Source organism: Siniperca chuatsi, linkage group LG3 (genome assembly GCF_020085105.1).
Source record: "Siniperca chuatsi isolate FFG_IHB_CAS linkage group LG3, ASM2008510v1, whole genome shotgun sequence".
In the NCBI taxonomy this organism is placed as follows: domain Eukaryota; kingdom Metazoa; phylum Chordata; class Actinopteri; order Centrarchiformes; family Sinipercidae; genus Siniperca; species Siniperca chuatsi.
The window spans coordinates 31,600,707-31,628,111 of record NC_058044.1 but is presented as its reverse complement, the minus strand read 5'-3'; the positions used below and the strand labels follow the sequence as shown (position 1 = coordinate 31,628,111).

At 42.4% G+C, this 27,405-nt stretch overlaps 1 protein-coding gene across 9 annotated transcripts in view; it reads left to right on the top strand.

Annotated features, from left to right (window-relative positions):
- The window catches only part of LOC122873629 (glycine receptor subunit beta-like), a 113,204-nt gene that overhangs the window by 74,642 nt on the left and 11,157 nt on the right, over positions 1-27,405 (top strand). For 7 of the 9 annotated variants that reach the window (XM_044190598.1, XM_044190597.1, XM_044190599.1 and 4 more), the window contains 4 exons: positions 952-1,034; positions 2,618-2,755; positions 10,887-11,039; positions 24,155-24,303. In XM_044190598.1, coding sequence (XP_044046533.1) covers positions 952-1,034; positions 2,618-2,755; positions 10,887-11,039; positions 24,155-24,303 — 523 coding nt within the window. Of the gene's footprint in view, positions 1-951; positions 1,035-2,617; positions 2,756-10,886; positions 11,040-23,898; positions 23,981-24,154; positions 24,304-27,405 lie in introns of those variants that run through there. The other 2 variants (XR_006377483.1, XM_044190602.1) reach the window with 2 other exon arrangements.

Below are 27,405 nucleotides of genomic sequence, written 5' to 3'. Positions count from 1 at the left end.
TTGGAAATCTCAGTGTTAGATTTGGTTTGAATCCAAATCCTGGCTTCCAACTGGACGAGATCCACAGGAACTCAGGGAATTCCTGTGACGCGGCCATGACATCACAGAGGATATAAAATGCAGCGGACCCGTTTCTCCCTCGCCTTTTCCACTGCAACGCGAGTTACTACAGGAGGTGTTCCACTGTTTTGCTTTATTGTTGGGAAGTAATTGACCGCTGCATCCTGTTTACTGCTGTTTGCTTCTTTGCTTAGCATTGTTCCATTGTTTGTGTCGGTTCCACGCTCTTGGGGTTTTGCTTGTATTAGTTTTTCTGCCACTATAACACTGCGTGTGAAGCCAGTAACTGCACTTTATCAGTTAAAAGACCAGTGCCACGGCTGTCGAATCTAAGTTTGCCTGCCAGTTATTCAATTCAATTTCAATTCAATTTTATTTACATAGCGGCAATTCATAACAGAAGTTATCTCATTGCACTTTTCCTATAGAGCAGGTCTACACTGTACTCTTTATACATTGGTCTGACAATAAAGTTGTTCTGTATACTACAAGTGTTGCTGGAGTTTTGATCTCTTTAGCATTGTCATTTTGCGCACGTTAGCATGTCAACGTTAGCATTTAGGTCAAAGTGCCTAAGTAAAGCCTGACAGAGCTGCTTAGTGTGGCTGTGGGCTGTCTTGTCCCCATGCAGAACACAGTGCAGTGGTATTGGGAAGATTAGTTTAAATATTTAGATTTTATGGTGAATTATTTCAAGAAAAATTTCACAAAATTTGACTGATTTATTTTTAGGTCTCATAGACAGCCCTGGCAGTTCCAAACAGTATAGAGACAGACGAATTTGGTCAGAGCAAACAAGGGATACATTTAAAATTCATTAAACATTATCTTTTAATGGGGCTGTTTTGTTCTTTCTCCTGATGAATCTTGTGTGTGTGTTTCTGTGTGTAGACTGTCGGTGACGTTGTCTTGTCCCTTGGATCTTACGCTCTTCCCAATGGACACACAGCTGTGTAAGATGCAGCTCGAGAGCTGTGAGTATACATACACACACACACAACACACACACACAATGTTGGATAATTACAGGCAGTGAAACAGAGTTTAACAAGTATTAAAGTTAACATTCTACAACTCAGGATAAGTACATTTTATTACTTTAGCGCTGAGCAAAACAGCAACCTGGCTGATGTAAAAAGTCAAGTTACCTTTCCCGGGATACAGAAATGGTAGCAACTTGTCACAGATACATATGTAGGTGCAAGTCTCATAAATGATCTGTCTCAAAGGGTTAACCATACATTTTGGAATTTTAATTAATCAAAATAAAATCTAGCAAAATTATCAATGCTTAAATTTAGTTTTTATTACACTCAAAAAGCAGTAACTATACAGCCAATGCTATTCAAGTATGACAAGCACAAGGCACAAATGTTAAGTCTTAACTAGTGGAGACTATATACAGGTGTGTGTGTGTGTGTGTGTGTGTGTGTGTGTGTGTGTGTGTGTGTGTGTGTGTGTGTGTGTGTGTAAAAGAAAAAGGGAGACCAGGGAAAGCAGTGCTCACAGGCCTGCAAAGGTGGGGGTGACACTGTATGGGTGTGAAAGTGAATGGACAAAGGATTTAGAGCACTAGGTGGGAAATTAGAATCCCTGAGTCTCTAAAATGAAACTTGTATACTAGCCTCCTTACTCCTAACGCCAAGGTCAAGATAACAAAGCGGGGATGTGTGCCACATGGTTGCAGGGGTATCTAGATGCTGCATACCTCTTTTCTCATTAAGACGGTGTAGTCCCTCATCCGTCCAGGAGTGTTCTATCGTAGAAAGGGTTTCAGTCGTAGTCATCTGGACACTGTTTTCAGAATCAAGACGTTTCGGCTCCCATCCGGAAGTCATTCTCAATTGTTTCTCTTTTCTCATTAAAAAATAACTTTAACATTACATTTAACATTTTACATTAACCCCATTAACTTGTCATGTGTAATAGTGAAAACAACAAATAAAATGTTTTCTTACCACAAGACCACATTTTTTCAAAGAAAATTCAAATTACTTTTCATGGAAAGTATACCCAAAAATACAACATGTGCCAATTGTCCTGGCCTCTAACGGCATGGTTCTTTTGGCAGGGAATATTTCATGAGGTCTCAGTTAGCTGTGCTGGACTGGCTTTCTTGTTTACTGTTGGCATTTAACAGTTTTATTTAAAATGATACCTTTTACAGAAATCCAAGCTTGAAATGGCATTTCACAAAGACATTAATACAGATTATAACATTTGTGCTCCAAATATCCACCGTACTAGAGGACTTTTAGTAGGGTGCTCGGTTGAATTGCTCACCTCATGGTTAATGGTAAATAGTGGAGAGGTGAAAGTTGGAGTGGTTAAAGACAGAGAATCTTTTTATAAGGTCTGTCACCAGTATGCAGCAATGGGGGAAAAAAACTTGAAAAAAAGAGAAAAGGGCAAGACAAATTGAGTTTAAAGAATTAAAAATATCCTAAATATCTTAGTGTATAATGTACAAATTATGTGTCTACTGAAACTAATATCTGATCTTGTAAAGCTGTTGATGCTGAAAATATAGATTATTAATTTTCATTTTATGTTTTAGTTGGCTATACCACCAGTGATCTCGTGTTCATGTGGCAGTCTGACCCAGTTCAGATGGATGAGATTGCTCTCCCTCAGTTCGACATCAAACAAGAGGACATAAAATATGGAAACTGCACAAAGTACTACCAAGGAACAGGTTAGTAATTAGTTTGTATTTTTTAAAGATTTTTTTGCCTTTATTTAATAGGAACAGCTGAAGAGACACAGGAAAGGTGGGAGAGAGGGGCCACGGACTAGATTCGAGCCCAGGCCGCTGCGGTAAGGACTTAAGCTTGTATATGGGGCGCATGCTCTACCAGGTGAGCTACCAGGGCACCCCAGGTTAGTAATTATTAATTATATAATTATAACTGAAGCATTAACACTGCCACTACTTTAAAGCTAGTGTAGGTAACTTTGAAGAACCTAGCAAGAGACAGCTCGAAAGTATCCAACCGAAAAAAATCCCACCCCCTCCCTTCAGGCCTCCCTCCAAAGCCACTCCCCTAAAACACATTTTCATGCGCAATGAGTGCACAGGCAGAGAGCGCATTGGTAGGTAGGTAGACAGGCAGGTAGGCCAGCCAATCATTTCATTTGGGCCGAATGAAATGATTGGCTGGTCTCACTACAGGCCTGCAATAGTCACAGATAATGGATTTTTTTCCTTATTTTTTTCCCCAGAGCATTTCATTTATTGATTGCTGTCAGGATGTAAAGAGAATTTCAACATATATAACAAAAAATGCTCCTAAAATACATTACCTACCCTACCTACCTTTAAGCATGAATGTAGAAATAGCCAAGTTACAATCTCCACTTTAAAACAAACAGTTAACGCTATTACTTTAACTGTTGCATTATATTTAACAAAGATACCTTGTTGATTGTTATATAATAACTTCCCATTAATGTAATCAACCATAGTAGAAAATATCCATCCATCCATTTTCTACCGCTTGGTCCCGTTAGGGGTCGCGGGTGACTGGAGCCTATCCCAGTGACTTTGGGCCTTAGGCAGGGTACACCCTGGACAGTGGCCAACTCGTCGCAGGGCTAACACAGACACAGACAAGGACAGACAACCATTCACTCTCACATTCATTCAATACGGGCAATTTAGAGTTATCAATTAACCTACACATGCACGTCTTTGGACGGTGGGAGGAAGCCGGAGAACCCGGAGAGAACCCACGGTAACACGGGGAGGACATGCAGACTCCACCCAGAGAGATCGTGTGATGTTGGTCTGGGAATCGATCCCACGAACCCACGATCTCCTTATTGGGAGGCAGGAGCTTTAGCCGCTCTGCCACCGTGCACCCCTAGTAGAAAATATGCTGCTTGTTTTGTCCACAACCTAAATATATTCAATTTACTATCATATTACAAAAAAAAAAAAGAATATCCTCACATTTGAGAAGCTGGAACCAGAGAATGTTTGACATCTATGCTTAAAAATTGATTTTCTGTCGACCAACTAATCGATTAATCGATTTATTGTTTCAGCTCTTCTTTAAAAACTAAAAGCTCATTAAAAAGCTAAATCACTAAAAGATTATACTCTGATACAGGTAGAGGTACTGATCAGTACTAAATACTAAAGAATATTGAACACTAAAAACATTCTTATCCTTATCTAAAAGTTCATGTTCACATCAAAAAGTATCAATACATGTATCAAATACATTGACTACTTTGAATGGAGAAGTTCTCATATCTAAAAACCTGGCCGAGTTTATTAGTGGACCAAAACCATGACAACTCAGAGTTGAGACCAGGAGGCAGAGTTGCAGTCCTACACGCTTCGCACTTCCATTAGAGCAGTTACCCACCCAAAACTCATTAGAGATGGTGTCTGTCCCCCGACCGCTTAAATGAATAAAATCAAACGTTAACAGAAGAAGAGTTACACATAAAAACCTAAACAAAATTACCACCACTGAAATAGCACAACAAAATAGGAGGATTAAATGTGGACTCTTAAACATCAGATCTCTGTCATCTAAAGCTGTACTAGTGAACAATTTAATATCAGAGTATCATATTGACTTATTTTGTCTTTCTGAAACCTGGCTGGGTCATGAAGAATAGAGCCTAAATGAATCCACTGCGTCCAGACAGCTATTTTAAAAGACTGTGGCACATAGCCTGTTAATAAAGACTGATTGATCATATCCAGTAGTGATTGAGCATATCCAAGTGCCAACTAAGGCTAAAGCTTGTCTTGTTAGATTTTAGTGATGCATTTGACACCATTGACCATCACATCCTATTGCAGAGACTGGAACATTTAATTGGCATTAAAGGAACTGCACTAAGCTGGTTTAAATCCTATCTATCTGATCAATCTCTGTTTGTAGATGTTAACCGTGAGTCCTCCATGCACGCCAAAGTTAGTGTGTCCCTCAAGGTTCTGTGCTTGGTCCGATTCTATTCACCTTATATATGCTTCCTTTAGGCAATAGTATTAGGAAACACTCCATAAACTTTCATTGTTATGCGGATGATACCCAATTATATCTATCGATCAAGTCAGAGGAAACTAATCAGTTAGCTTTCAAGCATGCCTTAAGGACATAAAAACCTGGATGACCTGCAATTTTCTGATGTTAAACTCTGACAAAACTGAAGTTATTGTACTTGGCCCCAAACACCTCCGAGACACATTATCTAAAGATATACAGTAGTTACTCTAGATGGCATTGCCCTGGCCTCCAGCACCACAGTAAGGAACCTCTGAGTTATCATTGATCAGGATTTATCCTTTAACTCCCACACATACAGTACACTATATTAGAACACAGACATAAGAAATACAAAACAAGAAAAAAGATTTTTTTTTTTTTAAAGTAAAATAAATTGGAAGATAAATGAAAAGGAACATGATATACAGTGGGGCAAAAAAGTATTCAGTCAGCCACCAATTGTGCAAGTTCTCCCACTTAAAAAGATGAGAGAGGCCTGTAATTTTCATCATCAGGTACACTTCAACTATGAGAGTCAGAATGGGGGGAAAGAATCCAGAAAATCACATTGTCTGATTTTTAAAGAATGTATTTGCAAATCATGGTGGAAAATATATATTTGGTCAATAACAAAAGTTCATCTCAATACTTTGTTATATACCCTCTGTTGGCAATGACAGAGCTCAAATGTTTTCTGTAAGTCTTCACAACGTTTTCACACACTGTTGTTGGTATTTTGGCCCATTCCTCCATGCAGATCTCCTCTGAAGCAGTGATGTTTTGAGGTTGTCACTGGGCAACACAGACTTTCAACTCCCTCCAAAGATTTTCCATGGGGTTGAGATCTGGAGACTGGCTAGGCCACTCCAGGACCTTGAAATGCTTCTTACGAAGCCACTCCTTCGTTGCCCGGGCGGTGTGTTTGGGATCATTGTCATGCTGAAAGTCCCTTTGCAGAAAAACAGCCCCAAAGCATGATGTTTCCACCCCCATGCTTCACAGTAGGTATAGTCCAAAATGCTCTCTAGCAAACTTCAGACGGGCCTGGACATGTACTAGCTTAAGCAGGGGGACACGTCTGGCACTGCAGGATTTGAGTCCCTGGCGGCGTAGTGTGTTACTGATGGTAGCCTTTCTTACTTTGGTCCCAGCTCTCTGCAGGTCATTCACTAGGTCCCCCCGTGTGGTTCTGGGATTTTTGCTCACCGTTCTTGTGATCATTTTGACCCCACGGGGTGAGATCATGCGTGGAGCCCCAGATCAAGGGAGATTATCAGTGGTCTTGTATGTCTTCCATTTTCTAATACTTGCTTCCACAGTTGATTTCTTCACACCAAGCTGCTTACCTATTGCAGATTCAGTCTTCCCAGCCTGGTGCAGGTCTACCATTTTGTTTCTGGTGTCATTTGACAGCTCTTTGGTCTTGGCCATAGTGGAGTTTAACGGTTGTGGACAGGTGTCTTTTATACTGATAACGAGTTCAAACAGGTGCCATTAATGCAGGCAATGAGTGGAGGATAGAGGAGCCTCTTAAAGAAGAAGTTACAGGTCTGTGAGAGCCAGAAATCTTGCTTGTTTGTAGGTGACCAAATACTTATTTTACCGAGAAATTTACCAATTAATTCATTAAAAATCCTACAATGTGATTTCCTGGATTCTTTCCCCCCATTCTGACTCTCATAGTTGAAGTGTATCTATGATCAAAATTACAGGCCTCTCTCATCTTTTTAAGTGGGAGAACTTGCACAATTGGTGGCTGACTAAATACTTTTTTGCCCCACTGTATACAGGAACATCGTAGTGACATTGAGATTTTCCTTCAGTCACAACATTCTGCGTTACGCATAAGAGAGTGTGGGGGAGTTCATTGTTGGGATTCAGGTAGGGCAGGTTTGGTTATTAGCAAAAATATCAAAGATACTTATGAATATTAATACAATTAAATATCAAAATTATTAATATCAATTAATAATTACGGGGCACAACCCTGGGATTAGGGACCAATAACCAACCATGAAAAACACTTATAAATGCTGATATTTAAAGTACTTTCTTACATTAATAAGGGTGGACAGTGAAGGGTGAATCCAAGCACTGACCGTCATAACCAGCTGTGCAACACAATAACCACAGGCAACTGCTCTTTAAAAGATACAAGGGCATTTATTTAACCCTAGCACTGATTAACAATCAATAACTTCAGCCAACAACCACTACTGTCTAATTTAAACACAATAAGCATACAACAATCAGCAAGCATATAAGGTGTGTGTGTGTGGATGTGACCACATGCGTCTTCGTCACACACAGAGCCAAAATGGCGTATAGACTCAAATAAAGGGGCAGAGCCAAAATGGAGGACATGCTCTATTTGGTGGAGTGCAGAGGATGAATTGACTAGCCTGAGGAAAGAAGCTGCTCTGTAGTTTGGTGGTATGGTAGTGGATACTTCTGTATCACTTGCCAGATGGCAGCATGGTGAACAGGCTGTGGCTGTTGTTGGGGTGGGTATTGTCTTTTAGTATCCTTTCGGCTCTGCATAGACATCTCACCGCACCGATATCAATGATCCGTGTTAGATGGATACCAATAATGTTCTGGGTGGTTTAATGCACCAGCTGCAGAGACCTCCTGTCCTGGGCCGTGCACATCCCATGCCAGTTTGTAATGTTTCTAGTCAGGATGCTTTCTATTGCTCCTCTGTTAACAAGTTAACAAGAACTTGTTACAGGAATTTAACCTTCTTAAGTTTCCTTAAGAAATAGTTGTTTCTGAGCTTTCTTTACCAGGGTAGTGATGTGTGATGTCCATGACAGGTTCTTTGTGATGCTGATTCCCAGGAACCTAAAACTATTCACCTGTTCCACCTCAGCTCCAGTGATGTAGACAGGGGTATGTGTCTTTGTCTCCTTTTTTCTAAAATCAACAATCAGCTCCTTGGTTTTGCTGACGTTGAGCAGTAGGTTGTTCTCTGTGCACCACTCTGCAAGATTGCTGATTCCTCCTGATATAAATTTGCATCGTTGTTTGGTAATCTGGCCGATGATGGTAGCGTTGTTCACAAACTTCAAACCATGTCTGGGATTGCAGTCGTGGGTGTACAGCGTGAACAGGAGGGTGCTGAGCACACAGCCCTGGGGGGCTCCGGTGTTCAGCACAAGAGTGGAGGAACTGTCTGGGGTCTGTTTGTGAGGAAATCCAATATCCAGTTGCAGAGTGTAGCACTTGTGATTGGAGATTGTGTTGAATGCTGAGCTGAAATCAACAAACAGCATTCTGATGTAGGTGTTGTTATTTTCAAGATGTGTGAGAACTGAGTGGAGATGGCATCCTCTTTGGATCCATTTGGATCTTCTGAATGCAAACTGTTGAGGGTCCAGGCTATCTGGGATGTTATCTTTGATGTACTAGAGAACCGGTTTCTCAATCACTTCATCAGAATTGGGGTGAGTGCCACAGGGCAGTAGTCGTTTAGGCCGTCTTGAAGCAGGTGGGAACATTCTCCTGTGACAGTGATTTGTTGAAAATCTCAGTAATGACACGGACTACCTGGTTGGCGCATGTTCTTAGTACCAGGGATGATATCAGGCCCTGAAGCTTTACACATATTCACTCTCAGCAGGATTCTTCTCACATCTCACATGTGGATACAGACAGTGGCCGGTCCTCTGGAGACAGAGTAGACTTGTCAGCACTTGTCAATAATAATGTAATGGTAGTGGCAATATTAATAAAGTAATAATAATAGGAATGATAGTGATAGGAATAATAATGATAATAATAGTAATAAAACTACTAATAACAATTGTAGTAGCAGTTGTTGAGCAGGAACACGGGGGCAGCAGGTGGCTCACAATCACAGATCCAGACTCTGCAGCTCCGGAGGCAGAAATACCCGCTGAAAGCGACAGGAGGAGGAGAGGGATGAGAAAGCACAAAAGTACGAGACAGGGAAGATGTCGAGTTAGTAACATGCATTAATGGGATAAAAATGCATACAGATGGAGAGGGAACTGCCGACCTTCCAATTGGTAGACGACCTGCTCTACCACCAAGCCACGTCCACCCACTAGAAATATGATTTCTTTTCCTAGTTCTTGTCAGTACATGTGGCACAGCATTCTGGATCAACTGGAGAGTCTTAAGGAACTTGTTCGAGCAGCCTAATCATAAGGAATTGCAATAATCCAGCCCAGAAGTAACAAATGCATGGATACATTTTTCGGCATCATTTTGAGACAGAAGAAGAAGAAGAAGAAAGAAGGCAGTCTTTGAAGTTTGTTTCATGTGGGAGATAAAGGATAAATCCTAATTGAAGTTAACTCTGAGGTTCCTTACAGTGGTGCTGGAGCCCAGGGCAATGCCATCTAGTGTAACTATATCTTTAGATAATTTGTCTTGGAGGTGTTTGGGGCCCAACTACAATAACTTCAGTTTTGTCAGAGTTTAACATCAGAAAATTGCAGGTCATCCAGGTTTTTATGTCCTTAAGGCATGCTTGAAGTTTAGCGAATAGTGTCCTCTGGCTTGATCGATAGATATAATTGGGTATCATCCGCATAACAATAAAAGTTTATGGAGTGTTTCATAATGCTGTTGCCTAAAGGAAGCATATATAAGGTGAATAGAATCGGTCCAAGCACAGAACCTTGCAGAACTCCATGACTAATTTTGGTGTGCACGGAGGACTCACTGTTAACATCTACAAACAGAGATTGATCAGATAGATAGGATTTAAACCAGCTTAGTGCGGTTCCTGTAATGCCAATTAAATGTTCCAGTCTCTGCAATAGGATGTGATGATCAATGGTGTCGAATGCAGCACTAAGCTCTAACAAGACAAGTACAGAGACAAGTCCGTTGTCTGATGCAATTAAAAGGTAATTTATCATTTTCACCAGTGTTGTCTCTGTGCTATGATGCACTCTAAATCCTGACTGAAAATCCTCAAATAAACTATTGTTATTTAGAAAGTCACACAACTGATTGGCGACTGCTTTCTCAAGGACCTTAGAGAGAAAGGTTAGATATAGGTCTATAGTTGGCTAAAACCCCTGAATCAAGAGTGGGCTTTTTAAGAAGAAGTTTAATTACAGCTACTTTAAAAGACTGTGGTACATAGCCTATAAATAAAGACGACCTTCTGTCGCTTTCAGCAGGTATTTCTGCCTCCGGCGCTGCAGAGTCTGGATCTGTGATTGTGGGCAACCTGCTGCTCCCGTATTCCTGCTCCACAATTGCTACTACAATTGTTATTATTATTATTATTACTATTATTAATATTACCACTACCATTAAATTACTACTATTTTAAAATTCTAGGTGGAATTTGCATTGTGCTTCCCCCTCCCCCACTCCCCCTTCTCACTCTAGCAGCCTAGTTCGGATGGGGTCTAAAAGACAGGTTGATGGCTTAGATAAAGAAATTGTTGAAGTTACAAGGAGAAGGTTGATGGAAGAAAAGCAGTCTAAATGTATATCAGGCTGTTTCTAAGGTGTCTTTAAAGGCTATATTGTTGCCGGTTGAGGGCAGGACGTGCTGCATTTTTTTTCTCTAATAGTTAAAATTTTATCATTAAAGAAGCTCATGAAGTTGTTACTACTGAGGGCTATAGGAATTCATTTAGTATACACCAGACTTATTAGTGTCAGCTATAGTATGGAGTACAAACATGTAACAAAACAGCAGTACAAAGTTAAACAACCAGAATAGATCTTTAGCACAAACTAAGTCATTTAAAGAGAGTGATAACATTACTAAAAAAAGCACCTAGTTTACATACTATCCTTGTTTTTTACTCCTTCTCTGTCTGTTTCTAGGATACTACACCTGCGTTGAAGTGATTTTTACATTGCGTCGGCAGGTTGGTTTCTACTTGATGGGAGTTTATGCGCCAACTCTCTTGATTGTCGTTTTATCCTGGTTATCATTCTGGATCAACCCTGATGCCTCAGCTGCAAGGGTGCCACTGGGTGAGCACCACAAATACACATTTTATATGCTGTATTTGCCTCAATTTACATTCAAATATTTACAGAAGTTATGTACATCCTTCAACACTTACAGGTAGGTGCACCACACAGAGCAGAATTTTGCCATTGTCTGTTTTTTTCCTTTGTTCAGTGTCAGTTCGTTATCATTATCATTTGCTTCAGCAGTGCTATGTGGTATACATGTCAGGTGTCCCAGCCTTGTTTCCTGTGCTACTCCTGAGTCTCTTGGATTTATTTCTGCGTTTGCTTGGACCTCGCCTGGATTTTTGGATTTCGTTTATTGCCTGCTCCTTGTCTTATTTGTTTGCTTGTCTTGGACTGCCTTCCGATTTGGACCTCTGCTTGCCTGACTATCCATGTAAGCCTTTCCCTGTAATAAATTAATGAACTGCATCAGCTCTGCCTCTGAGTCTGCATTTGGGTCCTATTCCTTGCGTTCCCTGCTCCCTTCCGTGACATGCACACGACAGCATTACTGATTTTACATATTTTGCTCTCAAGCTGACCATCACACACAAGTGACCCCACCCCCTTCCTTCTCTCAGTGAATCTTCTAATACATTTTTGCATCAGTTTAATCATTTAAGTTATTAGAGAGGGAATTCTGCTGCTTGTTTTATAAAGTGCAACAGTTTGCACTTTACCCACTTTCGTTTGGTCGTTACCCATTGATTATTGCACAACATTCCATTCCTGTTTGTTCACATGCTGTATGTAAATTGTTTTGCTGGATTCATTTATTCATCTGTTCGCATGAGTGAAAAGAGATCAGGAGGAGAAACTAGGGGGAGAGAGAGATAGGGGGAGAAGATGGAGAATGCATTAAAGCAAAAAGCACATACAGCATTGTATGCAATTAGAACAAAATTTTACAAAATAGACCTATCAATTAGAATTTGGACTAAAATATTTGACAGTGTAATCCAACCATTCGCCCTCTATGGTAGTGAAGTTTGGGGCCCACTTAGTCATCAGGACTACACTAGAGGCCCTGCATGCAGAAATCTGTAGGGCCATATTAAACATCCAAAGAAAAACACCAACCAATGCATGCAGGGCAGAATTAAGCCGTTACCCATTGATTATTAACATTTTAAAAAAAGAACACATAACATTTTGGTTACATCTCAAATTGAGTCCCCAAGACACATTGAGATTTCAGGCACTATAAACCTAAGAACTGAACCCCAAAAAGAGTCCCTTCTGTCAGCTGGTCCTGAGACTCACTGATCAAATAACACCCAATACTGTTCAACTTCCACTGCTTTCTAACCACTAATCAGAGTAAACCAAATTATGAAATTAACAAAAGATGCCTATCTGGAACATTGGACAAATCAAACCAAAACTCAAAACAAATTTAATTGCTATCTGGCCCTAAACCATGAATATAAACTGGCAGATTATCTCTTTACTGTCAGAGATACAAAGCAGAGACAGATCCTGGACCAAATACAGACAAAAAAGGACGACACAAGAAGTCCTGGCTACCAACAGAGGAAAAGGTCTGTGGTCACTGCATGACAGCTGAGGTAGACAGACAGAGAGAGATGCACTTCCTCTTAAAATGTGACAAATGGAGTGGAATACTTATACTATAAAATGCCATAAAAATGTGTCAATCCCAAACTTCACAGAACTAGATGACAGTGAAAAGCAACAAATTCTATTAGGAGAGGGAAATGCAGCTAACTTAGCTGCTCAATATGTGACTACATGTCACAAACTGAGGGACACATAATTAACAACATCACTGAACATGACAAATAATTATCTTGACATAGCCTATCACACACACACACACACACACACACACACACACACTCTATGGGTGATATGTTGAAATGTAATTGGGTGGTTGGTTTTGTGCCAGAAAAGGCTGTACCGTACCCCTTCATCCTCCCCTAAACATCAGCCCTTGATCAACGCACACTTACAAAGATTACATTAGTGAAAGTTAACTGTCCATCATTCAGTTGTTCGTCATCAAAAAGTTGTGTCAAATTGGAGTACTCAATTTATGTCATGACCAGTGGTGGACAAAGTATTCAGAACAAGTAAAAGTCCTCCAATGAAAATATTACTTGATTAAAATGTAATTATAATCAGGAAAATATACTTAAAGTATAAAAAGCAGTAAAATGTCACCTGTGACTGTTATGTTATTATATATTATATCATTAGATTATTATCACTCATGTATTAAATGTAAAAACAGCATTTTACTGTTGTAGCTGGAGCTCATTTTGAACTATTTTGTATTGGACTGCAGCTAATGATTATTTTCATTATGGATTAATCTGCTGATTATTTTCTCCATTAATTGATTGTTTGGTTTGTGAAAATTCTGAAAATAGTGAGAAATGCCGTCACAATGACCCAGAGCCCAAAGTGACACCTTCACAATGCTTGATCTGTCCTACCAATGGTCCAAACCACAACATTATTAACAAAACATTAAAATTATTGAAAGGAAAAGCAGCAAATCTTCACATTTGAGAAGCTGGATCCATTAAAGGTTTTTCTGTGAAAAATTACTTTTCTTTCAATTGACTAATTGATAAATCGTTTCAGCTGTACTTGTATAACTTGTTGGGTACTTTAATTTATAACAAAACATTTTACAAACTCTTCATATGTTTTGTGTATAAAAATCTTAACTTTTACACACGAATGTTTATGTTCAAAGACTTTCATTTTGAAATTTTATTTTGAAATTCCGGGTTTGTTTCCACTTCCTTATCTTTGGAACTGTCCTATGTTCCTAGCGATGCCACTGACAATGTAAATTGTAATATTACTGCTATGAGATTCATGTAGTACAATAACTCATTTCTCTCTGTATTTCATGATGTTGCAATGTCTTGTCAATGTTTTGTATGGATTACACTGCTGTAATGTGAGTAAAGACTTGTTTCAGTAATTAGCCTTGCTAAGTGTTAAGCTAACTGGCTAGTCTAGCTAGCTTTCCTGTATTACTGTGAACATAATTAACATGGTTACAGTGTGAAATCATAGCAATATTGGTTACTGCAACAGTTGTTTAGTGATTCCACAGTCACACAGAGAGTATGCCAACCTCATTTTACAGTCCTTAAATGCCTTTAGTTAATGCTGGCTATCAGTTGCAACTCACAGATAAGCATGCATTTGTTTGCGCTTTATTTCAGAAACTAGAGATTTATGCACCACTATGCTTTAATACTACCATTTGTGCTACTTGTACTTTTTCCATTCTGCAAGTAAAGACCTTAAATCCAACTGTTGACTCTCTGACCAGAGTCCTGTAGTGATCAATTTTCGAACAACATTATCGGCAATTATTTGCCAAAAATAAATGTCTTGATGATACCTGACCTTATAAGTAATTATAAAATGCTTTATCAGGTGATGTGGCTATTGTTATAAAGCATTATGAATATTTATGAGTGCTTATTACTATAATTATACATATAAGCACAGTATAATGCATTAAGTATGTCTGTAATGCATTATAGACATACTTATGTGCTTGTGGGACAATATACAAACAGAGCGTTAGAGAGATGCAGTGGTTTTCCTGAGCTGATTGAACATGGCATGGAATGTGTAACAGATTAGCCTCATTTGATGACTGAGCAGAGTGCACCATTTTCTTTCAATTGCCTATCAAGACAAGAATAGGGGAAGAAAGTGAATCCTCACAGGTGGTAGTTGACATGTTGGGTGGAGAAGCTCTTGGCTCTGATGTCCCTCATATTTTAAACTCTCTTCAGGCGAGGGCTGAGGTGGCTCCCCTTCAAGGTTTCTGGAGTGTTGTGTTATGTCTTGTCATTGTTTTGATTCCCCTTGACCTTAGCAGAGGGAGCAGATAGGTGACGCAGGAAGTAAAATAGGTTAGAGGTGAACAATTTGTTGAGGCAAATTCCATAGGCCCTAAAGAGATGTCTGCGGTCACAGAAAAATGTTAATTGTCAATAAAGTGCACTGAATGGAGAGTACATGCAGTTGAAAGCCAGGAGTTCAGTTCCAACAATCTGCTGAATCTCTCAACTCCTGTTCTGACTGGTGGTAGATAAACACCTCAGTATTCAAGGAGCTTAGTGTGTTCAAAAGATCAGTATCTCTGATTGCTCTTTCACAATGTCATTGATCCCCATGTGTACTATGTTTTTCCCAGGTGGGTGTGTAGCCATATCCTTGGGAAAGCAGTATATTTTGGTGTTCTTACATCTTGCCTTTTACATCTTTTACAGCAAAATCACCCATAATCAGAGTTTGAGGCCTAGTTTTGAGGTTATCCAGGTCATGTGACGGAGATCCAGGGTCCTGAAGCAATGGTGTAAATCTGTTCTCAGGTTCTACACTTTGTTGTTGTGGAGGTTTGTTGCTAGTTCTCCCTTTTACAGTTTTCCACGGCTTTGTCCTATTAAGCACAGGGTTGATGAGGCGCTCTGTCTGTCACAAATCTCAGGGCTCTGGCTATCTCTCGTCCTCCCATTTCCCAGGGAAACGATTTGTGCTATGGAACTCTCTTGGTGAAAAGCCTGAGAGGACTATAAGTTGCAGATTAATTGCCAGACAGACATTCTATTTCCTAGTCTTATTGGTGTTAGTTAGCTGTGTGTTAGAATTTGTGCCTGCAAGAGGCTTTATCTTAAACCATCATAAATTGAGATTTTATTGAGTTTTTATGTATGGATTGACGTATGGATCTTAAGTGATTTTAAGCTGGCTGTCAACTCGACGTGGTTTACCTGACTGCCAGTCGCTTTTATTAAGGATTTTAAGCTTTGAGCACTTTTACGGACTAACTGCAAGCGTGATGGCTGAGTGTGGATCTTGCCACCTTACCATCTCAAAGCTGAAGAAAAGTATCGCTTGTCTGGAAGCGGAGCTCAGAGAAAAAGACAAGCTCATCCAGGAGTTCTCCACTGTCGCCTCAGCCCATGCAAAACACCTTGCAGTCCTCAGGTCCTCTGGCTGCAGCAACCAAAATGCGACCATCCCTTCTCACTCCCCTGACTGCTCCACTCCAGCACTGGACAATGATCCCACTCTTCCATGGCTTCGCTCCATAATCACTGGCGCCCCGGAGCATGAAGCCATTTCAGCTAAGCATGAAGATCCGTGGCTCCTCATGGGTGCAAAGCCCAGAGCAATGGCCAATTTTACTCCTTGCCGAGCCCCAGTGGATGCACAGTCATTCGTCGGCGGGGGTGGTGAGAAGCCTCCGGTGAGTTCGACTCCACATCAACCGGAGCACTGAACTGTAGCCTGTAAGGACAGACATGGTGCAAAGCGCCTGCCTCCTCCTACTTCACATCGGGACCTCCCACTGGGCAACAGGTTTGACATCCTGGACACGCAGGACTTTCCTCCACTGAAGCGACACTCCCATTTTCTAGTGGTCAAGTCTTCCTCTTGCTGCAAGTTACTGTAAGAGGCTGTGATCAGGAGAGGCTTTGGAGGTCTCATTCATCCAGAAACAGCAGAGCTGCTAAGAAGGATGCCACCCCCTCGCTGCAGCAGTCCCCGGCCACGACTATCCCAGGGACAGCGGATGGAACTCGGCGGTCTCCACGATCATCAACTGCCTCCTCTCATTCCCTCCAACAAAGCTGATAGTTGGAGATTCCATAGTAAGAAATATCTGCTTCGTTAATGCAGTCACACACTGCTTTCCCGGAGCTACGACCCCCGACATCCTCAAAAAGCTCCCCGGACTTCTGGCTGCACTCCCAACGACTATCATGAAAATCATAGTCCATGTTGGCGCCAATGACACCGCCTGTCAGCAATCTGAACTGACAAAAGCAAACTTCATCCGCCTTTTTGACCTGCTCAACAACAGTAGAAAGCATGCTTTTATTTCCAATTCCTACACTGGGTTGTGGAATTGGCTGTTTTAGCAGGATCCTCAGCCTTCATACCTAGCTCCAGTCTGTCTGCAGTACCCATGACGTTGGTTCTATTCACAATTTTAACTTATTCTGGGATCGTTCTTCCTTGTTTGCACGAGATGGTCTTCACCCAAACAAGTCAGGTAGTCGCATGCTGGCGGCTAACCTGCAGCACACTGTACTGTCCTTCTCACGTAATTGACTATTTACATCACCTGTTTCCCCTCGCTCTTTTTCTTTCTCTTCTCTGCCCACCATAAACAGCCAAGCACCTTCTGCTGCCATTAACTCCCCCTTGTGGACTGATCATAGTGCTGCTATTTGGAGCCCGGAGCCCAGATCCCTCTAGTGCTACTTTTAAAATTCCTGTGATAATTTTGCACAGGTCCTTAATACGAAACAGACAATAATAATAATAATAATAATAATAATAAAATAAAGATCCGGGCCAGAACCCTACCTGCAGTCTCAACTTCAGCTCTAACCCAGCACAGACTTTACGATGGCTCTTCGGCATGTAAGATCCCTCTCTAACGAAACATTTCTTTTAAATGATTTTATCTCTTCTACTGATTTAGATTTCATGTTTAACAGAATCCTGGTTACGTCCTGGTGATCACACAGCTTGCTGAATTGTGCCCTCCAGATCATGACTGCTTTAGCCACTCTAGGGATTGTGGTCATGGTGGTGGCCTTGTTACTGTCTATAGGAAGCATTTAAAGTGTAACCTCAGAGCTTGCAATTATTTTTTCCTCCTTTGAAGTGTTCATGTTTAAACTTGGTGGCCCACTCCCGTCATATTTGCTATTATTTATCGCCCCCCTAAACCAGCTGGTTCCTTCTTGTGGGAACTCCCTGAATTTTTATCCAGTCTTGTTTTAAATTATGATTTATTCTTTGTGGTGATTTTAATATTCATGTTGATGACTCTTCTAACGCCCTTGCTGCTGATTTTTAAAATATCACTAACTCTTAACTTTCAACAACAATGTGTCTGGTTAAACTCATTCCTGTGGCTACACTTTAGACCTAGTCGTTAGTCTGGGTCTGAAAATACCATCTGTGGAAATCAGGGACATGTTTGTATCTGATCACCTATGCATTGTTGTGCAAGTTGATGCAACTATGAATTACAGGCTGCTAGTACTGAATTATCCCGCTCTGAGAACACACGTCCCCTTAATGAGCATAGTGCCTCAAAATTCTGTACACTGTTCAATTCTCCTGGCAATGTGTTTCCTGATTCCTCCGACACCAACGATTTGTTTGATTCTTTTAACAACCTGTGTTCTTCAACCTTAGATCTCATAGGTCTTTTGAAAAATAGACCACACTCAAAGACTAGAAAACAGCCATGGTTAAATGACAGTATTCAAAGCTGTAAAAGGAAATGCAGAAGAGCAGAATGCAGATGGAAGAAATCAGGTCTCCAGGTCCACTTTGTGGCTATGAAAGAGTTATTACTCATTTTATAATAGAATGGTAAAGGATGCAAGAACATGCCATTTCTCTGCACTTATTTCTGCCCATCAGCACAACCCCAGATTCCTTATTCCTTATTTAGTTAACCCCGTCTCTTCTTGTGCATCTGCTGATTGTGAAAAGTTTCTTTTGCACTTTGCTGGAAAGGTTGAGTTAGATCTGGTATCACCCCCAACCGTGCCTTTTTAGATGTGGATCACCGACTCAGGGATTCTTTGAGCAATTTTTCTGCTGTTACTCTGCCTGAACTCACAGACATCATGTCTCTTATGAGAGTATATCCTCCTGCCCTCTGGACAAAATCCCAGCTAACTTTTTATTGGAAGTTATGGATTGTATTATGCCCCATTTGCTAACTATTTTTATTTCCAAAGTTCTCGAAAAACTTGTAACTAAGCAGCTTCTCGCTGCTGTGGAAAACAATAATACCTTTGAAAAGTTCCAATTTGGCTTTCGTCAGCACAACAGCACTGAGACAGCCCTTCTCAAAGTCACCAATGACCTTTTAATGAATGCAGATGCAGGCATGTGCTCAATTCTTGTTCTGCTGGACTTAAGTGCTGCCTTTGACATAATTGATCATGGCATTCTTTTAGACAGACTGAGGCACTGGGTGGGCATATCTGGCACTGCACTAGACTGGTTATCATCTTATTTGTCCGATAAGAAATTCTGTGTCACCATTAATAACTACATGTCGTCCTTTTCCCATATCAACTACGGTTTGCCTCAAGGTTCAATTCTGGGACACACACACAGTACAGAACTCAGCTGCTAGACTTTTAACCAGGACCAAGAGGTACGATCACACCTGTTTTAGCCTCTTTACATTGGCTCCCTGTTTATTTTAGGATTGATTTTAAGATCTTATTGATTACTTTTAAAGCTCTTCATGGCCTGGCTCCAGACTATATTTTAGACCTTTTAATCCCTTACGTAGTTTGAGATCTTCGGGCAGGGGTCTTCTGTCTGTTCCTGAGTCCAGGATGAAAACTAAGGGGGACAGAGCTTTTGCCATCAGGGCCCCAAGGCTCTGGAACAATTTGCCCGAAGAAATGAGATTGTCTGAGTCAGTGTCTTCTTTTAAGTCTCTTCTTAAAACGCATTTTTATCTGAAAGCATATCTTGATCTTACCTGAGCTGTCTGTTTATTTTATTGTTTTTATGTATTTTATCATTCACTGTGGTATTTTATTTCTCTCTGATGCACTTTGTACTAAAGTTGTATCATTCCCACACAGTCCATTAACTTCCATAGTCACGTCTAACCGGTGGATCTTAGTTTCAAGCACTGCAATTTTCTATAGAAATTTGTGAAACTCATCCGTGCTTGTGCAGTACGCAAGAAGTAATAAAAGTGATTTAAAAAATATGGTGGTAGCCTTCTCTGTCTTTCTTAAATTAAAGTTCCAGTGATTTAGGATCCAGTATCCACTGTCCATAACTTTTAGCAGAAAAAACTGGGATATCAGCAAAAGACAAGGGCCAAGTGGTAGACGTCGGGCAGACGGCCCAGGGGGCTGGACATATGCAGAGCTGAGGACCTCGGGCGGACGGCCCGGTGGCTGGACAGGTGTGGAGCTGATCTCATGAGGTCTGTGACGAATATCGACACCATCTGGAGGCCTGGCAGAATGCTGGTGGCACAGGAGGGAGGTCCCAGGAGGTCAGCGGCGAAGATGGAGACCTTCTGGAGGCCGACGGCGAAGACGGAGTCCACCTGGAGACCGGCAACGAAGGCGGGACCCTTCACGAGGCCGGAGAACCAGATCAGGGCCCGGCAACAGGACAGCAGGACAGGGAACCGGCGGCGGGACAGCAGGACAGGAAGCCGACGATGGAGAGACTGGTAGAGGAGCTGGCAGAACCAGTAATGTCTGGGAACCCGGAGCCTGCCACTTCGGCAAAAAAGGAGGATACTGCTGCGATCCAGCAGAGAATTCAGTAGCACGCGGCAACCCAGCAGACGGTTCTGCGGCATGCTGCGGTCCAACTGGGGCAGAAGCAGCTGCGATCCAGCGGCGACCAGGGATGGCTGCTGCTGCGATCCAGCGGCGGCAAGGGGTTGGTGATGCTGCGATCCAGCCAGGAAAGGAGGTGACTGCAATCCAGCAGGGAGTCCAGGAGGTTGCTGCGATCCAGCAGGGTGCCCAGGGACTGGGGGCTGCTGCGATCCAGCAGAGACAGGGGGCTGCTGCGATCCAGCAGGGCTCCCAGAGACAGGGGGCTGCTGCGATCCAGCAGAGACAGGTAGCTGCTGCGATCCAGCAGAGACAGGTAGCTGCTGCGATCCAGCAGAGAGTGCTGGCTGCTGCGATCCAGCAGGGACTGGAGGCTGCCGCGGCTCAGGGACTGGAGGCAGCAGTGGGGCAGGCGAGCAGCTGGGCCTTGGGGCAGGCGAGCAGCTGGGTCACGGTGCAGGCGAGCAGCTGTGGGAGCCACGCTTCCTCCTGGAGCATTTCCTGGAAGGCGCCAAGAAAGCAACAAACTCAGGTGCCCCCTGGCTTGCAGGCTGAGATGCTGACTGGAGACTAGCACGTAGGAGGTAAGTATGTCGGGGTATGAACTGGGGGCCAGCAGACTGGGGTGCAGGCTGATGGCTGGCAGGCCGGGGTGCAGTCCGATGACTGTGAGGACCACCGAGAGCCAGGCGGGTGCCTAGGTATGGGTTCGGGACTGGGACCGGTTGAGGAGTAGCCAGCAGGGTGGCAGACTGGGGTGTCTGTGTGTGGAGGAAGTCCGTGAGCCACCCAGGGATGGCCTCCCTCAGCCCAGGCGATGTCGAGAGTCTGGTTTCGACCCGACCTTTGATTGCATCTCTGCGGGACTTGTCACGTATTTCCTCCCATACGTCCCTTAGGCACACCAGATCTTGGACCATCTGGTCCCCTTCCTTGGACAACTCTGCTGGGTCCATGATTGGTTGGGTCACTCTGTCGTATGTGCTGTGTAGTGGCATGTGGACCCAAAAGCAGATGACCAGGAAGCGGTATCAGGGTGAAGTAGCCGGATGGCTACAGTGTTTATTAAGGGTGATGTGGTTTACAGGCAGGTACAGGCAGACCGGTAGGCAGACAGGTAAACAAACAGACAAAAGGCAGATAGGTTACCGGCTGGCAGTGGTGGAAGCAGGGACGTGAGTCCAAGGTGGCAAAACAGTTCACTAGGGAGCAAGCAAATTACAAAGATCCAGAATCCAACCAAGGTCCACGGGAGACAAAGAATCCAAAACAGAACTCACTGTAAAAATGCCGGGGAACTGGGCACTGGAACCAGGTACAACAAAAGGTGCACCAAACGGCGACACACACAAAGGTCAGGAACACTCACTAGACAGGCACAAAACTCAAGGCAGGAATCACTCAAGGCAGGAACAACACCATCAAGGAACAACACCATGTGTAACAACAATGACCCAACACTGAACAAAGACAGAGACCCAGACTAAATACCCTAGGGGAGGTGAAACAACGAGACACAGATGCAAATCATCAAGGAATCAAGGAAGGACCAACAATCAAAACTGGAGGTTAAGCAAACAAAGACAGGAAGTAAAACCACAAGACACACAAGAGGAGGAACACACTACAAAATAAAACAGGAAGAGACTAAACCTTAAACTACCACAGTTTTCTGGTTCATTAAATTAGTTTTATTTTTGTTGTGCATAAGAGATGTCGTTTGAGGCAGTACATTTATTAGAGTGATGTCAGAAGGCAGATCAAGGCACACATTAAATCTCTGTGTGCATATTTAACATTGTGCTGCTGCAGCCTTTACGTTAATCTGAAAGCTTTCAGTTCAGACTTGTGCTGTGTTGAAAGTTTTACAGAAATGTTACTAGGTCTTACTTAGTAAGATGACTTTTACATAAAAGTGACTCGGGTGTTTAATCAGACATGAGACCAACATTTTAAATTGCCATCCCCATTTACATGAGGTGCACATCTGAAAGGGGTTTTAACATTATCAAGCAGGGCTTTCCAGAGCAACATCCTCGTGTTGGGAGACCTTTATCCTTCATTTATCCCCTCCTGATCAGTCTACTTGTAATATACACATTCACAAGCTATTCAGGATGAATCAGGATATATCTCTTGAACTGATTTTTAGGGGCATTGACTAAACTCTGAAATAATGTATGATTATTACGTTATGTTGTCAACTAAACACTCAAAACAAAAAAAGTTTTGAGCATTCATGGGCACTTTTGGTCCAAGCTCTGTTTATTTCGGACCAGGCCTCTGTCATGCTCCTGCCGCAATTTTTTTTCTGTTATATATCGATAAATTATTGAGAATTATTGTGAGTGTTTCTATTTTAACCAATGCAGCTTTTCTAGCTTTTACGGCGCTGGTTTAGCGGCCCGCGAGTCGAGTCAGTGTGTGAGGTACACACAGCACATACAGGGAGAGTAGAGACAAGACGGAGAAATAATTTCACATGGCGTGCTCTAAAAAGAGAAAGTAGACCGTGGAAACAGAGCTTTTAATCAACAATGGACAGACTCTTACATGTTTAATCTTCCTACTGGCAATTCAAAACCAGTATGTCTCATATGTTCCAAGACCATAGCGACAGTGTTGGACAAGCTACTTGGAAATTGTAGTGAGCTAAGCTAGCACTTACTCTACATTAAATGAAGCTTCACTACACTGACGCTATCTCCCAGAGAAATGTAGCAAGCTAAGCTACAGCAGCATGGCAAAAGTAGCTTACTACATTGAAGCTATATTCTTTTACACTGAACCAACTTCATTCCAAGTCAATGCTATCTTATTGATCAATAAATCTGTGCTCTCTGCTCTCACTGCTCCAAAAGCAACTACGCTTAATTTTATTTATTTTCTGCCAACAGTGAAAGCATTGTAGCTAGCAGTGGTTAGCTGTTGACAAATAGCTGGCTGGTGTTTGCAGACTGCACTGAATTGTGATGGTTAGCTTGGTTGGTGATGGTTGTTTATTCGGAAATCACCTGAATGTGTAAACTCAAGCTTGCGTGTCTGTATTCCGCTGCAGCAGACATCGTTGGCATCAGCCCAAGGATTGGTACGTGAGGTCACCATCATACGGTGCATAAGTGCTTCTGTCGGCTACAAATACAGTACATGTCCGTGTGTGACGGTGGCATCACATACTGATCCTTAGCAGTTTTATTTCAGACCGTTCAGAAATGCTTGGAGAAATGTAACGTTAGCTTGTGTGGACGCTACCGTGCTACTTGATCAATAAAAAAAGAGGTAAGCTACTGAAAAGCTATGATTCAGAAAACAGTGACACTACCACGATGCTACTGAAAAATATAGTTAAACTAGTAACACCACTACTTGTAGCACTGCTACTGCCCAACACTTTGTGTTGATTATTAAAAGCAGCAATGTGAAGCACCACTACGAGAAGAAGTAGAGCATCTAATCGAGAAATTATTGTGAACAGTTAATTTCTTTGATTTTCTCAATTCTGCCCTTATCAGGTATCCTATTGTGCTGTCAATGAATCCATCCATTCATCAAACCACCCTTCCTTTATCATACCTTGCCACAATCTAGTTGATGGTAAGTTGCATGGTGACATCACCACACTTAACACATCATTGCTACTAACCAACCACTTTTGTCTCCCGTTTTCCTTTCTCTCTAAGTAGATTGAAATTCACACAAATGTTACTTATCTGGAAATAATCATTCACCCGTGGTAACATTGATGTGTTAACATCTGTTTGTTTCTAGGTATTTTATCAGTACTCTCTCTGTCCAGTGAGAGTATGCTGTTGGCGTCAGAGCTACCAAAGGTTTCCTACGTAAAGGCCATTGATATCTGGCTCATTGCCTGTCTACTTTTTGGGTTTTCATCACTGGTGGAATACGCTGTGGTGCAGGTCAGTTCTTACACAAAAACATACATATGTACAACTGTGCATATATAGTACATCGCCATACCCATCACTGCTTTAGACCCTCCCTTGCCAGAGATTCTGGGATTATGTAAGAATGAGAAAACAGAGGTGGCACACCAACGACAGGGTAAAGTCATCTTTGATTCAAGTCATGTTTTACTCAGTATTAGGAGGTCTAGACCGGTTGGTGTAATAATTCAAACAAATAATTTGTTGATGAGAGATATGAGATACTGGATTTTTTTTTTTTTGCAAAGGTAAATGTACAAGTACTGTACATTGAGTATAATAAGGTTTGAGTGGTGTCACTTGGGTAAGAAAGAGTTAGGGTGAGGCCACAAGAGACACAGCAAATGCATTTGAGTGGTAAAGTGATGTGACACATCACTGGCAGTAATCATAATGGGATTACAAGCAGTGGCAGACCGTGAGGATACACAAAGGGCAAAGTTCAAATAAGTATTCACTATAGTAAGGGAACAGGAAAATCTTTGGAAGATCTTTTCTAGAATGTTACAGGAAACTTTATTTAAAATCCTGTTTCTTCCATAGTTATATGTATGAATACATGTAATGTGCAGTGCAAATAATTTGATGTTACTGAAAACATCAAATAACATAAAACAAGTGATTATAATGATCTTTGTAACGGCATTTCAATTAGAGGCAAATAAAATCAAGATGACCACGGAAACAACAAAGCCATGCTCTCCCGTAGTTTTGTGCTTTCTCGTCTCTCTCCTCTTGTCGCTTTCAGCAAGTATTTCTACCTCCGGAGCTGCAGAGACTGGATCTGTGGTTGTGGGCTACCTGCGGCCCCCGTGTTCCTGCTCAACAACTGCTACTACAGTTGTTGTTATTGGCTCTGTTACTATTATTGTCATTATTATTTTATAATCTCTCTCTCTCTCTCTCTCAAAACTGTGCTGAACACTGAGTATTAATAACCTGAGTACCAACACACAGATCCACTCAACAATCCCAAAAGTAACAAAACACGCTTTGCATTGCACCATGTGTACCGGTGTGGGAGAGAGAGGGACGAGTTAACAATTTAACAAGCTGTTAAATGTTACATGTGCACTCCAACAGCTTTAACAGTAAAATACAATATATCTAGGTACCAAATATATATTGCTGTCATTTCACTATTAATTAGAAGGGGGGGGGGCAACTCATCCATTGCTGTGCTCCACAAAATACGAACAAGAGCCGCGGTACCGCCTCCTGAACAGTTTATGGCTCTGTTTGTTTTGTATCCAGTTCTGACATTCACACACAAACATTTTCTCTTTTCTTTGTCACTTGGAATAAGCTTGTGGAAAAATCCTCCAAATGTACATGTTTCACCTGTAATAGACCTGCAATGTCCAACACTTCACAGTGGAGAAGTCACCTCCTGTCAACACTAATTAGACCAATGACTGTCAATCACACATGAAAGGACGACCAGGTAGAGTAGTGTTCCCTGTTTGGACCTGTTTCTTTCTGTGATGAAACAGAGCCACGCTACGCTTAGAGAAAGCCATGCTTAAGGGCCCAGTGTGCAACATTTATGGGGAGCTATTGGCAGAAATGGTAAATGGACTGTACTAATCCAACAGTCTTCTGACCACTCAAAGCGCTTCACACACTTCATATCACATTCACCTCATTCACACACGCACATTCATACACTGATGGCAGATGCTTACTGCTCATCAGTCCAAAGAAACTAACTAATCATTCACACACAGAAGGCACAGCCCTCGGGTGTCGTAGTGTAAGTGTACGGAGACGATCTGGCGCTGGTAGTGTGGGTGAGCCTGGTATTTGAGCTGTGGAGACTGATGGGTAATTGAAGTCAGGTGAGCCAGTGATCAGCAGCAGGAGGGAAACCAAGGAGCCAGACCAGAAGACACAGAGTGCTGGAAGAGACTGGTTTAAGTTGTGAGACATGAAATGTGGGGTGAACTCTCATGGAGCGGGGTAATTTGAGTCTAATGGCAGAGGGATTAATGATGCGATCAATGATAAAAAGGATCAATGTAGCGTGGAGACAGTTTTTTGGATTCGGTCCGTAATGGGATATTTTTGGAGGATAACCAAACTCTCTGACCTGGTTCATATGTGGGTGCTGGAATCCGGCGTCGGTCAGCGATCTGGCGGTTCTTGTCTGCTGATCGGAGAAGTGCTACTTGGGTCTCCCTCCATACTTTGTGGCAACGGCGGAGGTGGTGTTGTACTAACGGGACCGCAAGCTCACTCTCCTGGGATGGGAACAGAGGAGGCTGGTACCCTAGTGAACACTCAAAGGAAGCGAGACCTTAAAAAGCACAGGTAAGCGAGTTGTGTGCATACTCAACCCAGGGGAGTTGGGAGCTCCAGGAGGATGGATTGGAGGCAGCTACACAACGAAGATCTGCCTCGAGGTCCTGGTTAGCCCTCTCCGGCTGACCATTGGAGTGAGGGTGGAATCTGGAGGAGAGGCTGATGGTTGCTTCCAGGGCTTGACAGAAGGGCTTTCCGTACCTGAGAGATAAACTGGGGCCCCTGGTCAGGGACAATGTCCAACAGAATGCCGTGGAGCCAGAAAACTTGTTGGGTCAGGAGATCCGCCGTTTCCAGAGCTGAGCGGAGTTTGGGTAAGGCAATGAAATGCACAGCTGTGAAGAACTGATCTACGATGGTGAGGATGATGGTGTTACCTTGAGACGGGGGCAGTCTGGTAACAAAATCCAGCGCAATATGGGACCATGGGCAGCTGGGGACTAGGAGTGGTTGTTGCAACCCAGCTGGTGGCCGATGAGGGGATTTACCTCAAGCACAGATGAACATGCGGCCACAAAGGCCCGGGTATCTGCCACCATGGTAGCCCACCAAAAGTGACGCTGAAGCAGGGAAAGTGTCCAAGTCATACCTGGGTGACAGGCGAAGCGGGAGTTATGTGCCCACTGGAGCACCTGGGAGCGAGTTGAGTCCGGGACAAACAGGCGGTTAGGAGGTTCGTCTCCGGGGTCAGGCTGGTCTCTCTGAGCCTCCCTTAACACAGACTCGATCTCCGGGTCTGATGGTGTCAGACCCAGAGTCGTTATCCAGGGAGCG